The sequence below is a fragment of the Cladophialophora bantiana genome, assembly GCF_000835475.1.
Source record: "Cladophialophora bantiana CBS 173.52 unplaced genomic scaffold supercont1.1, whole genome shotgun sequence".
Classification (NCBI taxonomy): domain Eukaryota; kingdom Fungi; phylum Ascomycota; class Eurotiomycetes; order Chaetothyriales; family Herpotrichiellaceae; genus Cladophialophora; species Cladophialophora bantiana.
Window position 1 is genome coordinate 2,719,768 of NW_015971575.1, and position 15,206 is coordinate 2,734,973.

Sequence of the window (15,206 nt, forward strand, 5' to 3'; positions counted from 1 at the left end):
GGTCATGCATGAACAAAAAGCCGAGATAGCCAAAAACTCCAGTAGAGCCCAATTCCCCGGTCGCCAGAGAACCCCATGTCAGCACAAAGACGTTCAAGCCACCCATAAAGACAACCCGATAAGCCTTCTGCTTACCGCCTGGCAATGAAGTCGTGATAATAAAAACAGTGTCATCTCATCGAATTGAACGGCCGGCCTCGCGCTCCTCCAGTTTCGTTTGCGCCACGGTGTCCCCGTTCTTTGCAGCCTCCTGCATCCAGTGCAGAGCAAGGCACAGCGCCTGACTGTTGCGGCGCCATTCCTCTTCTCCTTCTTCCTCCTCTTTCCACTTCATTTCACGCTTGAAAATCTCCGATGACGGCGCCATGGGGAGACTGACGATCGGCGGCACGTCCGGGTGGGTGAGATACAGGCTCGCCAATTCCCGTTGTGCGATGGCATTGCCTTCCCGAGCACCGATAAGCCAATACTCGAGCGCCTTGAGCACTGATGGCTCCCGACGGGAGCCACTTGACACAGTCCTTTTGATCGCGTCTCTGGCCACAATTCGATCCGCCACGTCGACCATGCCACGGCATACCTCGTCCTTCCATGCCAACGCCGCCAGTCCTACATGGAGAAATGCAGGCCCCAGTTCGGTGTCGTCCAGTGTTTCCGAGGACACGAATGCCGCAATATATTGCAGATCCCGAAAGATCGTCTTCGGCCGGAGAACAAAGAGAAGGTCCTTCAGAAATTGGACAGTGGCGCTCTCGCCACCCGCGGCATCAACCGCAACTTGCGTTCGAATCTTCTTCTGGCGCTGTTGTCGCTTTAGGTTTTGAGAGAGCACGTTCGGGTCAAGGCTGCGCCTTCGTGTTGGATCCTGGGAGTCGACATCTTGCCGCGCCGAGTTAGCTTTCTGAATGGCCTCTTGGTGACTCCGCTGGAAAGCTTGTGACAAGGATCTAAAGTCGCGAATAGCCTTAAGTTTCAGAACAGGATCTGTGTGATCCCTGACCCGACCGAGAACATCGTCAAAGGCAGTCAAATATGGAAAGCTCCCTGCGTTAAGCTGCCCATTGCCACTAGTAAGTAATTTATCCAATGAACCTGGCCCAACGGTCGAATGGTATTTGGCCGACAAGTGGGGGAGCGGCGCCGCACTCTGACTCCGCCCTTTCTGTTTCCTCGGGCTTTCTGAATGAGAAGTTGTCGCGGAGCCTCCAGTTCTTGATTGAGGAGGGAGCAGCTGGGCCAGCACGGTGCGTTGCTGTAATCGGTCAACAATACTGGGAGTCTGCCACGCTGCATTCATCCATGCATCGCTTTCGCTTCCACAGCTCCAGACCGGGCATCCCAGATCTGAGAGCAATAAGGAGGTTAGGTCTTGTCGCAGGCTCTCCAAAAAGCTGGCCTTTTCTTGACCGCGGTCGATAGATCGAGTCAATGCGACATCCTCGAACGTCGAGGGCGGTCGGGACTGAATGGAGGCCGAGGTGACTGACCTGGAGTTCGATTGAGCGGGTGACCAGATGCTGCTTTCCAGGGTGGTGGATGTGGTGGCTCGTCCAGGTGAACTAATGAAAGACGACATGTCACTGCCTAAACTGTCCTTTCCAAGTCTGCTTGAACCGCCATAGATCGAGGCCTTTGAGCCCACAAACGCCGCGCGTATCGAAAAAGAAGTGGATGAAAGCGGCTCGCTCATCACACTCGGGGGTCTGGTGCTCGGAGGCCCACCAAAGATGGTATGGATGTCGTACAGAGATTTCTCCCGCGCGAAGAGTTCACTAGACCAAAGGATGGGACTGTCGGTTACGGTTTCTCCGACCAATTTCCGGGTGACCAGTTTAACTTCCATGCAGAAACGATGGATTCTTTCTTCGCCTCGGCAGAAGTTTTCCACATGGTTTCGCTCTAGCCACTTCTTCGTCTTCTCAATTTGTTGATCTGATAGCTTTCTAGGCCCGCCATATTCCACTGGCGCTTTGAGGATGCTCATGGTGTCGATTCTTGGCTGGTCAAACACTGATGAAGCCGATGTTGCAGAAGTACCCGGCCGGCTGGGCTCCAGTAAGACGTTTTGTTCCTGAGCAGGCGCAAATCTCTGAATAGGTGGCAGGGCCATGTTGTTCAACGCCACCGTGATGTTCCTGGCATTGTCGTAGGGATTCGAAGTCAGAACATCCATCTCATACCAAAGTTTGATTCGAAGTTTATCAAGCCAACCCGAAGCTTTGGATAGATCTTCTCTTGCAAGAGTATAAGATGCCGCGAGCTCTGCCACTTCTTGCTCCACCTGCAAACATTCATTCTCAAGCTGCTGTCGACATTCCAGCAGTCTATGAGCCAATGGTCCGAGCACTTTCGTATCATCACCCGTCAGGACTGTCAATGGATAATGGGCCCGCAAGTATTTAAGCGCATCGTGCCAATACATGGAGGTGATACTGTCGGTCTTGATGTGGGACATCTTCGCTTCCGCGGCAAACATTTCGGAGAGAGTGTGGCCGTCAACCCTTTGACGTGGAATCTGGTCCGTGATTTGTCGGTTTCGTAGGATGATCGGTCTGTCCGCCAGGCGAAGAGCAGCGTCTTCTGCCGGATCAAGTTCCCCCAGACCTTGAATGCTTGCTGTCTTCTCAATCAATAACCCTGTCGATGCTGTCGATATCTTCCCTGCCTGCGAGATTAACAGCAGAGCCCAATTTTCTTGACGGGGATGAATGTTCTTCGACGAACGGCCGGGTTCGATAACGTCCAGGATACGCCTGCACAATCTGTCAAATTTCGGACTCGCTCGAGAATATTGCATATTAAAGGTCGTTTGCGAGGAGCTCAAGAACGGGCCAAAAGGACTCGAGGTGTGGAGAACTTGAGGTCTCAATTTCTCAAGCAAATGGGCAATGTCCCCTGCGCAAATCGAGATATAAGACGAGCAAGTCGGTGCGGATCCGGCATCCAAGGACGTCTCTGACCGATACGGATTGGAGCAGTTGCTGTCTGCGGTGATTCGGCCGATGATGCCGTTTACGCAATTTTGGACGTCTTGATCCACCTGTTGTGCAGCCCTGGGGAAAGATTAGCACGGTTCCCATTCGATCCAGAGGGCGCAGATCTTACATTGGGCTGAAAGTCTCTGTGGCACGGGCAACCGCTCGATCCCAGAGTCTGTGAAGCAGATGGAACCTTGCCCGGCTGTTGATGTGGAATTGAAGAAGCATTTTTTCATCCTGCTTTGCCGTCAGCGCAGGAAATAGGGGCTCAGGACCACAATACCTCTGGAAAAGAGATGGCAATGCGCAGGAAATCTTGTAAGAACCACCTGAAGAAGAAATGACCACGAAAAGCGCTCTGGCTCTCCACCGTCGGAAGTTTCCCAATAATTGCCCGACCCAGGGAAAGAGCGCCTGTAGGTATACCTCCATCACAGCATAGGATTTGGAAGAGCTCTTTGACCTCTGCATCAAAGAACGTCTGTGCTTGAGGGGTGTTCGATGGGTCGAAGGGGCCAAAATTCGTCCTGGACGTCGCAGCCGCGCTTTCCAGAGAGTTATAAAGGAACGCACCTCGCTGCAAACTGCCCATCAAGAATATTTCCAAACGGTCCTTGATCTGCCATTCGTATAAATGTGCAAACGAAGACAAAACCTCGCCAATAATCGCCTCGAATGTCAGCCCGGACTCCGTCAGCAAACTGGCACAAATTGTCGACCATGTAGAAAGCCTTAACTGGCTTTCGTTATTCTGGATATCTTGGGTTGTGCCGTAAATGTTGTGGATAAGGAACGACAGGGGGTTCGATCGTTCAAAAGATGATGCATAATCTTCGAGCTCCTTCGAATAGGCTTTACTTCGCATCAATTGTGTGTCGTCCTCAAATTCCCTGAAATTAGATCTAGGTCGCCTGCGCTGCGACTCGCGGCCGCGGTTTTCTGATATGGATACGAGAACCGACTCGGGGAGTTTCTTGAACTTGGGTGAGGTTGAGAGACCCTTCACCTGCTCGGGGTTCATTGCCTTGAACCTTTCCACAAGGAAGCGAGGATTGCTTCGCAAGGTTTGTAAGAGTTCGAGACAGTCGTCTTGGCTGGCAGGCGATAGTCTGGCAAAAAAGGATTCCTTTACGGGCGTTTTTGAGGTCACGGTAGAGGCCGAATCAAGAGCATGGATTTCATAATTCCACTGGGAATGGCAGAGGTTGGCCAGATCTTGCATGTGTTGATGTACCCTGGTGAAGCCACTCGGATCCGACTGCTGAACGATCTGAACCAGACCATCGTGCACCCATGAACTCACACGCTGTAAACGGCCCGAGAGAGCTATAGCATTTCGTAAGCGGTCCCGTTGGTGGTAGAGCATCCGAGTCCGGTACTCATGATGTCGGTGCAGACGCAGTTGTTTCGCGAAATCCTCGAAATGCATGCGCATATGGGCAAAAGGGATCTCGCGACTCGGGGACCCGAAAGACGGCCTTTGATCATCTTGACCGTCTCTTGAAACACTGGCAGCTCTTGAAACAGCCCTCAACATCGATGTGGCTGCTTTCTGCTGCTCCGGGGGGCGCCGAGAGGGGAGCACATGATTGGAATTAGCTCCCTGCGAAGAAGAGCTGCCGAAGAGCGGCGAACCCGTCGAGGTAGGTTCTGGAGGTTCGGGTCTAGACATAGGATCGGCATGGTCTTGAGCATTGTTATCGGGTGTTTGGAATGATATAACAGAAAGAACTGCTGTGGCCGCACAAGGTGAGCAGGTGGGATTGCAGTTTGATTTTGGACAGAAAAGCTTGGTGACCGACCTTGAGCGTGCTGGCCCCAGCCCTGACCCTGGGCTCGGGCTTGACCTTCCACGACACCAGAGACCCCAGGTAGTTCTGTCATACGCTGGCCAATTCCATTACCGCGGAGGGCGCAAGCCGACGGCAGCAGAAGCAGCGAAAGCTGGACCTACGGCAGAACGCGGCGTAGAGGGAAAGGTGAGGGATGTTCGTAAAGCACGGCGAGGTAGGCGTGGGAGTGAGTAAGTGCAAGCGGGATTCCGTCGTTGCTCGGAGGCACCAAAGGAAGATGAGTTGAGGATCGACTTGTGACTCGCAACTGCAGCGTGTGATGTGATGTGATTTGATTTGACTCGATTCAGCGGTCAGAGCGTCGCCACAGAGAAGACGTCCGAAGTATTGGGGGCGGAAAGAGTAGTTGTTGCCCTTCACTCTTCACTTCTTCGTCCTCCTCTTCTTCGAATATTTGTTTTCTCGCAGTAATTGTTTCGTGGCTTGGAGGGGGAGCGGGAGAGGGAGGGATGGTGGTTTGATAACCCAATGCAGAGTGCAAAGTACGGAGTAGACGTACCGCAGAGTGACCAAGGTCAAAGAGTTTCAGTAGTCACTCACTGCAGGTCGATAATGCGGGGGAGTGTTTCGGTTGCCCGCTTGGAAGGACAGTAAGTACGAGGTACCCAACTCGCCAATACCAATACGGGCACTTTGTAGAGACCAAGCTGGAACCCAGCAACAGTCTCGATCACCTGCAACAACGCGAGGTCTGGACGCAAAGATCCACGGAAAGGCTGTGAAAGCCACAAGACGTTTTCACCATGGCGCATCAGTCCCTCAGAAAAGAGTTTTAGGGGTCTTTTTGATCAGCGACCAACAACTACGACTAGAGGGAACCAGCGACCAGAGAACAACGCACTCAATTCCTCAGAGTACAGCGAGTACAGCACAACACTGCAACATGATGAATGACTTGCAGGCCCTGACGACGTTGCCAACGAATGCATATCCAGCTGCATTAGTCGCGACTAGCCAGCTGCTTGACATAAGCTCAGCGCCCTCTCGAGCCACTTGTTGCCCCTCAATATGCTTCTTCCAGAGCTCAGAGATGCGCTTCGGGCCGTCTGAACGGAGTGCTGGAGAACATGTCGACATACCGGCCGTCACGCAGACTGAGGGCCTGCTGGTCCACGACTCTCCTCCGGGTTTCCAACGATGTGTGGCGAACGCGCAACAGTCGTGGGCGAGTGGTATGGCGACAACAGCAGATATGAATGGTACTGGGTACAACTTCATCTACCCCCTTGGCGATTCAGCCTCTACCCCGTACTTCTTCACCAAGTGGCTGAAAAGGCGGCCGATGTGCCACCGGTTCATAGGCGCGCATGGTCGACGCGACAGTAGTACACCGATACTTGGGCGGAGGAGTCACTGGAGGGAGATAGAACCCCGGCACATTTGCCATGGCTAGCAGGAAAAAAGTCCGAACGGCCCATCACGAGTCGCTGGGTACTTTTCGAAGCATTCTAAGTGGCACTGCATACATGCTGCAGAACATGACCCTTTTTTCGTTTGTCCTTTCATCGACCTCGCAGAATTGGCCACGTCAAGCCTTGGGATAACGATGACTGGCCCGCAAACGAGCTGCTAAGATGCTAAACGATCTTGAACCCGAAGATCCTTCCGCCATGTGTCGCTTTGCAGGCTCACCGACCGAGCCACTTGGGTGCCGCCCCCCTGCAATGCCCCACGGTCCTCGGATGATGCGTTGGCACTGCATGCTGCTTCTTCAAAATTCCTGTCCTATTCTGCCCACTCACCTCTGAAACTTCGTTTTAGAAACACTGGTGCATGTGTTCCAGGTACCGATCTCCGACACCGAGTCGCTCGCCACTGTGGGATGGTATTTGCCGTTCAGCTAGAATGAACCAAAGATTTGGTTTTTCTAGCCTGGCTGTGACCATAGACGTTTTCAGATACGATGCTCACTGCTCTGCTGGACTGACATAACTTGCTTACCATTGAATGCTCCTGCTAGAGCGTCAAACTGGTATATTCGGTGAAATTTCTTTTTGAAATGATTTGTTCTAGACTCCAAATTGCGGTGACGGAAGGAACGGGGGATTTGCGAGCAAGGGGTGTATGGCATAAGACTCTGCTGACACCTTGTCTCAGACACGCGAAATACGTCCCCATATGTTGACATCCAAGGTTCAACTTGGAAGTTACCCCTACGGTTTCTGGATGAGGTTCGACTTTTCCACTAAATATGAACATGGGCAAGAACAAGGGAGTGACAAGGCGACTTGGGCAACAAATCAATTTGATCAGTGTTGCCCAAATAGCTGTCCAGCTTCTTGAAGTCGCGTCGGCGGCAACCCACCACGATCATGGTTGGTGAGAGGGGGGCCTTGATATCTCAGTTCGTGAGGTATGACAATCTGGTTCCTGTCCACTTTTCTGGCCATGGAAAATGTCCGCCCGCCGACATGGTATCAGATAACATTGAAGTGGTGGACATGTCAAACATGCAATCGACCTGTTGCCGGAGAATCGTGACGATAGGTAAACGATATGTTCGACAGCAGAAAGCCATTTGGCCACCTCCGGTGGCAGACTGTAGCGCCGAAGCACGCCTGCCCTATATCACCAGCCTCTTGGATGTGCATTGAAGCAGCCACGGCCGCCCGGCCGGAGAGCGGTTGAAGTCATGGCCACCAGACGGAACCGATAGAAGAATGCATGAGTCGGACACTTCGAAGGAATTGACCATCAGTATATTATCGCACCATTTGGATACAACGAAGCCGGGAATCGGCCGTGTCACGAGACTGCCATGTCTGGATGAAAACCGTACTATGTACCCGATGGTCTTCCGGATCTGATAGGAATGGCAGCCCATTGAAGAGCAAACCTTAGTCGGTTTTGACGCCACCAACGCTGATGACGCTGCACGCAAGCTGCAAGGGAAGATCGATTGAGATCAATGCATGACAGAAGGCCATCCTTCGGCCAACGATGTCATGGGGACAAAGGTGTGACCAAACATCAGTGGTGATTCTCGGATCAGAACACCGTCTCCCGATGTCCCGATTTCATTTCCCCGGATGGAATCAACCCAAGTTGTGATGTCGAGCTTGACTTCGTGGCCAGGACTGTCATTTAAGTCCATTCGATGCGCAACACGAGATGGGCCGGTCGATCAGGAACAGGAACAGAAACAAGTAGGTACATGAAGTTTATCAGAGCACGGGGAAATTTTGCGTTTGTCTAGCGAGAAGCTTCTGCATCCCAGAGGGTGAATGACGTTTTCTCTTGGAGCAACACGAGCAGTTTGCGTATGAATGTAGCATCGGTGGTCTTGATGGTGGGTTTGTTGTGGAGGACAGAAGTGTTTGGTAAACATCTTTGTTGGATGCACGACCACCGAGACGACAAAACCTGAAACTGCTCTGACGTAGCGAAGAGTTCGCTAAGGCCAACCGACAGGCTACCATGTCAACAACAAGGCATCCAGCAACACCAGCAGGCGCCTAACAGGCATGATGCTGGCTGTTGCCCGAGGTGATCTCGATCCCTGTCCTCGTAGCTTTGCCTTTGCGTGGCAGTTTAGCAACGTGGAGCAAGAAATCGACTTGATATTCTTTCCGATCAGACGAGAAAAACCTCATGGAACGAAGTCAACGGTTCGGGGCGGAAGAGAGTTTGTCATTGCATTGCGTCTCACTGGTCGATCTGTCTCACGGTGTGCTGGAACTAGATCCTACCTGGGAGTTTGTTGTGGGCTGTCATGCGATGGTGGTGGTTGCGACGGGGAAGTTGGAAGGGAAGTCGAAAAGATTTTTCCCTTCTCTTGAATATACAACCGTAGCAATGCCAGCGGGGGTTGTACTTGTGGGGAAAAATATAAAAATAAAAACAGGTAGCATTGCGACAGAGACTTTGCAGAGCATGACGAGAAACAATAATAATAAGTGCCCTGTCCCGATCGAGCAATTCGAGCCTAAGTTTCAATTGTGTGAGTGGTCATGACGTCTGCGAATATTACACCGGAGAAGCTCAAAGGAAGCCCCCATAGGCAGGTCCCACTGGTTGCCACTGGTCCAGAGCGTGCGAGGTAACGCAGAGTGGTTGGGTTCTACCAAGTGCGTTGCGAGCTGCGAGCCGCGGGATGGAGTAGGCTTCAGCTGGGAGGGTGTCGTAAAGAGGTGGTCTGAGTCGGGCACCACCAAATCACAAAGCCCAAGCAGGACAAGCCGGCCGGCCAGACAGGCTACTAGACACCTAACTAGACCCCAATAGACAATATCCCTTGCTTATGGGTGGTGCGTGGCCCCCATTAGGGCTACCAGGATAGGCTTGGGTGCCCTTCCCAGGGAAGTTCTTCCAAGGGTATCCCTCGCCCCTTCGCCCCCTAGCCCCCCCGTGTCCCCCCTCCACCGGCACGATCGCGGGTCGGAATAATGGACAGCGGACTGCCGATGAGGTAAAGGGATGAACGAGGTGTCTGATCTGTCTGATCCATTAGGGCCCTGGCTAGTAATCAATAGCAGCTAGTGACGGGCGTCCAAATCCTGGATAACGTCCAAAAGCATCATCGTCGTCGTCAACATCATTCGATTGCAGTAAAATAAACTTGTCCGGTTGCCAACGCCCTCCTCCACATCCCATACTTCAAGTGTACACACCCTCACCCACCACTCCAGTACTCCTTCGAATCAATCCTGTCTCTCTGCAAGGCTGCTGCCCTCCCTCGCTATAAACTCCGTCAACACACGCCCAATTGATTTGCGCGCGGACTTGTTGCCCATACGAACCCTCTTTCGCCTCTTCCGCCGATTGTCCTGTCAGTGTGCACCATTGGTCCGTAACTGCGACTTGACATTCCTCGGGACTCAATTATAGCATTGATAACTTTTAGCTCTTGTCCGCCTGGAGACGACGAGGGGTTCACAATACGAGACCAAGGGCGCGAAGACGTTTTACACGAGCATCGGCTACCCAGACCTGTGATTCAAATCTAAAACCGCCCTCCTCTCGGCCCCCGGTTTTCAGCTTTCGTCACTGCACTTCAACTCGAGATCCCCGTTCACATCCACCTCACTTGTTTTCTCTTCCCACGACACGACTGTCACTGCCACTACCTATTGTCGCTGCTTCTACTGCCGAGTTGTCGAGCTTCTTACCAATAATTAATTCATTACCAGCTCACTGCATCGGGTCTGGCCTACCGGCCAATAACCAATCTGCAGGAACTCTCCTGCTTCCCCCAAAAGGACCGACTTGCAGCAGCCGAAGTCTCCACTGCCAGACCAAAATACGTACTTGGACTGCACTGAGACCGATTTACAACCTTCGACCTCAATTAGCCATTCTCAATTCCTTCTTTGCTCTCGGAGCCTGTTTAGACCTCGAGACAACCGATGAGCGTCTTGACAGTAGCTGGGACAAACATCCCAGATCCCACGCTCTCCTACCCCTACTCACACTCGACCGCCCCAATTTCCTCTCTGCCTCCCCATCCCGCGCCCTCGGTGGCTGACGGCATCTTCACTCGACCAGAGCGGAAATCCTACATTACGACAACAACTACTCCAATAGCGCCAGCGCGAACCATTAGCAATCACCAACACTCGAGGACTGTCTCGTCCAACACCCTCCCCTCTTCCATTTCCTTCGTGACCTGCGCCGCGTCGCCCTCTGGCGCCGGCCATTCCCGCATTCCCTCAACTTCTTCGCATTCGCGCCATTCCTCGACCTCAAACAACACGATGAGCATGCACCGACAAGGCACGACCTCTTCAGCCAACAGCCTGCCACGCCGTTCTACCTCTGGCCGCTCTACGGCCACTAATAGCCCTACATCCTATGTTGCGCTGATGCGGAAACAGAAGGCTACGGTCTGGTGCGATCGGGCTCAAAACATTGACCCGCGACTTGCGGCCGCCCAAAAAGCAGCAAAACACCGTGCCACACTTGAAGTCCAAGGAGCCAACCAAGGCGGGCGGACCAGCACCATCTCCTCGGGAGGTGTAGTGGGCAAGATCCGACACGGCGGCGTTCCCAAAGCTCCCGGCTACGTCCCCGTGAACCTCACGGGCGCGTCTGTGCCTGTGCGATTGAGCGCGAATGAGGCATTAGGCGATGAAGAAGAGGAAGGGAGAAGTCTGACTGGTGATAACAGCATGATGCATGCCCGAACTGGCAGTGGGAGGAGTAGTACCAATAGCGCCAAATATCGAAGTGGTTATCCTAGGCCTGACCAAGGACGATTCAGCAGCACGAGCACGCCGCCCAGTGAAGGCTCCCCTGGGCAAGGCATTCCCGAAGATTCAGAAACCACCGAAGATGCGAAACACGATTATTTCAACAATAGCGACAGATCCACGCCCGCTGGTAGGGAAAGTGAGGATTCGTTTGGCGAGTTGAAGGAGCTTTCTGGGCCGAGTGCTGTGCAACGGGCACTGGAACAGGCGAAAAAGGCCGAGGATCTGCGGAGAAGAGGGAGTGTGGATGAGCGGACCATGAGCATAGGTCAGCCCAGCGTGAGGCTGTTCGTGGCGAATCCAGATATCGACCACTAATGTTGAGTGGCGTTTACGTTTTACGCACTTTCTACTGGAGGCAGGCTTTTTTTTTGGTTCATTCTAGCTTGGGTGATATTCTTGGGATTCATTTTTGGCAACATGCGAAGGGGGACGAAACTGGGAAGCCCGCGACGATGAAGAACGCAAGCTATGACGAAGGCATTGAGGAGATATGGTCATGGGCAAGCATTACGGCATCTTCTCTACGATAATGGAGCCGGGGCTGTGTATGTAGCTAATAGGGACTCATCAAGAGTCGGTGACAGCAGCGGGGCCTACTGGTGGACGAGATGTTTGTGTGATTATGGCGGCTCTGCTTCTGTCCATGCGGCTGGAACAGGGAACACGTTCCCTGCAATGAAGCGCATCTTGCCAGGGTGGAAATGTGACGATGTACCAACAACGTGCGTCCCTATCTGTCGTCAATTGAATGTGTCTCGTTTTCATTTGCCGAAGCAAAGGGTCAGCGACTCGAAGCGACGCTAGGCCGCCCAGTGAGTCCTTTGACGATGATGGACATGTGGGAAGGCACAAGAACAGGTTTGCGATGAGTTCAAAAGAGGGGAAATGCTCTTCTGCAGCTGGCAAAGCTGGCTAGTTGATGCACTGCTGCGACTGCTGCTCCTTCCACTATTAAGCGAAGCCGGAACCCTGGGTGATGACGACACGCCACTAGTGCTAGGCACCGGCTTGGGCACAGTTAGGCATAGTTGGGGGCATGGGTTGGGCACACCAGATCCCCATCGGGTTACGAGGTACTCCCAGGGCAACCCAAGGGTTACCTAGGGAAATAAGCTAGCCCAATAAGGGGAGCGAGGGGGTAGTCGATCAGCGAAGAGCAGATCAGGGAGTAGATCAAGGCACCATCCCAGTCGTCTTTATTTTGTTTCCTGCCGCTGTGCCTGGCACATTGCACCTGTACTGTAGGCTGGTGAGGCCTCAGCAAGGAAGGTCATCCCTTCTTAAGTACCTAGGGGCAAGGGATGCCTGGCTGCCGGGGGCGTCCAAGGCCCGGATATGACAAGCAGCTCATCTCCGCCGGCCTCTTCCAGCTGTGTACAGGGGTACCTACAACAGGACCCTCAGGTACGTGCTTCTTGGCTACGATGATAGGAGCGAAGACCAGTGTCTTTAGCCGACTCGCCTTTGGCATTTTGACCCCTTCGTGTCCCCTCGTTTGAAATTTCCCGTGCTCAGCGCAGCCGTGTCGACAAAAGGCCCAAGCTCCGGCTCCAGCTCCATGCTCTGAAGCTCGTCAGTGGTTTCCAATGTTTAAAAAAAGCCTACGCACGTGGGCGGGACGTGGGGTGCATGCATCCTTGGTCCAGAGACGCATGCTTCAACCTGCCTAGGTAATTGCACCTTCGTTCAATCCTCGACTCGACAGCTCCCTTGACTGACTGACCAACTAACTTTGTCTAGCCTGTCAATGGTCTGGGTCCTATGACTCTTCTCCTGTAAGTCCCGGCGGCCCCTCTAGGGCTCCTCTCGCATTCGCTTTCGCCTCTCTGGCATTGATTACCAGCGAACTGATCCATCCATGCCTGGCCTGGGCCTGGAGCTGCAGCTGGACCTTGACCTTGACCGCCTTTTCTCGACCTGTCCGTTCTGTGGTTAACTCGAGGAAGAGGAAAGGGAAGAAGGGCAGGTTGCTGCAGTGTAAGGCAATGCAATGCGCTGCGATGCGATGCGATGCGAGGGCCATTATTTCATCACCTCTTTGATTCCTTGCTTTGCTGCGCCCCAACTCTGCTCCCTGCGTGGAGTTAAGGACAACACAGCGAAGGCACAGCAGTAACCGTAGGTACAGTACCTTGTCAGGCTCAGTCAAGGGTGATCCTAGAAGGGAAACTAACCGCCATACAGCAGGGCAAAGCAGGGCTACTAACTCGTACAGTGGTTAGTAGAGCAAGCAGCTTCTTAGCTCGAATACCTATCGGATAATTGATGCCGTGGCTCATCATTCATGGGCCCATGCATCAACTCGCGAAAATCTCATCATAGAATGGTCAGATTTAGGCGAGTGGGCGCAAGAACAGCATTTGCCCTTTCTTTTATGGCTTCTGCTTTTGCCATAGCGGCCATCCTTTGTTGAGGAGCGGCGAGGCGGGTAGCGCAATGGAGAGGAGAGGAAAGGAAAGGAACGGAATGTAGGTCCCAGCTTTCCACGGCTTTCTCTGCCGAAGCCATTGCACGAAACAGCACAGCGACACGGAGAAAGCTTTCTCACTTGTTAATGGGCATTGAGACACGGCCGCGTCAGAGCCATTTCGTAATCTGTCCACTTACCTCGCAGTTGTCTCACTATTCTCCCAAGCTAAAGAGCCGCAGCAAGCCGATTCCGATATCCGTACATTACGCCTGCGGCACAGAATCTCTGACACAACGGCCGTTGGCTAGGAGAACACGCGCGAGTGGGTGAACACCGTTTAGGGCTCCCTCATGTTATTGCACCCGATACGGTGAGATCAAGACGAGTGCTGTAATGGATCGTCAGATATTATTCAAGACGGAGTTCTACGCCGGGACGGATCGTCGACAAGCCGCAGGAATGAGTATCTTTGAGACAGCGTTGAGGAGTCTCAGCGAGGCAGGGCCACATCAACCTCCTAGTAAGTGAGAAAGGAATCGGAGCAGTTTGGGAGGGATTGGCTCCAACCACCACCCCGACGAGCAATCCCCTGTCCGACCCAATAGCCTCAGCGGCGGCTTGTCCTTCTCCTCCCCTTTGTGTCTACTGATGTCCTTCCCGTTTCAATTCGACCTACTATTGTAAGGGAGGAGGGAGTTTTGGTTCTCTGTCCTATGCAGGTGTTTTCCCTCTAGCGCTGCCCCAATTGCAGACTCAACGATTCAACGGTTGGCGGTTATCCAATCGTGGGCGTCATCCATCTGGAGAGACTTGCTGCTGCTCCAGCGATGGCTTCTCTTTCTCCTAGGTCATGTATAGACCGGTGAGCCCTGTTATCGCTGCAATGTACTCCTTGGCCAGTGATTGTGGGGCCTGCGCCCTCTTTCCATGATTTCAAGAACCGTTCGAACCACTGTTGTCTGTTTTCAGAAGCAGATGTATAAATCCTTGGCGTGCTTGCTGGGACAAATCGTCTCATAGGGATCCAAAGCCACTGCAACAGCCATCATTGTTGTTCAAGGTGGTATGTTTATGGAGCACAGGAAACCATTTTGAGACCAGCGTCGAGGCTGCTTCGTTCTGAAGAGTCTCCTCATCTTCGATGATGACCTTTGGAAATAGCAGGTCCAGACCTCAACGCCGTCTAACCTGCAGAAATCCCTATTCAATCTGAAGACACACTACGGGCCTTGGGAGTCCTCGGCTCTGCGGTCGTCGCTACTTCTCTGGTGCATGGAGTGATGAACCCGACAGAAGTCTGCGTGGAGATGGCCTCCCTCGGTCATGATAGGTGGATATTTCCTTTCCCTGTGCCGACCCATAGAGAGGTGTTGGAAAACGCATTTGCTGAGAAGACCAAAAGCTTTGTACACTCTGCCAAGCCATCGAAGGACATGTACCTAGATATTTAAACCTGCAAAAACAGCTTCCCAACTCCGATTCCCCTTCCGCCAATGTCGCAGACAAACATTTTCGGTCAGAATCGTTGAAAAATACCATGAAAAACAACCTCAAGATCCACTTTCATCCCGATGTCATGGAAGAAGGCCACACGGCTCACTATGTTTCTGGACTCAAGCAGCTGCTTGCGTCTGACGGACACAAGACTGAGTAAATAAATATCCGGCTCTTGGTTGACTAGTGCGAAGCAGGCGGCAAGAGTCTGAAGGATGGCGAAGCCATGTACATAGCAGACGGAAACTCTTCGCTGAGCTGCCGCTGTTGCCGAAACCAA

General features: G+C 52.9%; 2 protein-coding genes across 2 annotated transcripts; one reads left to right on the plus strand and one right to left on the minus strand.

Annotated features, from left to right (window-relative positions):
* Positions 1 to 175: 175 nt before the first annotated feature.
* Positions 176 to 4,650, minus strand: Z519_01001 (uncharacterized protein; the record flags this gene model as incomplete). Its single annotated transcript, XM_016758758.1, has 3 exons — positions 176 to 3,053; positions 3,106 to 3,215; positions 3,262 to 4,650. The coding sequence occupies 3 exons, from the start codon at positions 4,648 to 4,650 to the stop codon at positions 176 to 178; spliced, it is 4,377 nt and encodes a 1,458-aa protein (XP_016626007.1).
* Positions 4,651 to 10,176: 5,526 nt separating this feature from the next.
* Z519_01002 (uncharacterized protein) lies at positions 10,177 to 11,337 on the plus strand (the record flags this gene model as incomplete). Its single annotated transcript, XM_016758759.1, has 1 exon — positions 10,177 to 11,337. The coding sequence occupies one exon, from the start codon at positions 10,177 to 10,179 to the stop codon at positions 11,335 to 11,337; it is 1,161 nt and encodes a 386-aa protein (XP_016626008.1).
* Between the last annotated feature and the right edge of the window lie 3,869 nt (positions 11,338 to 15,206).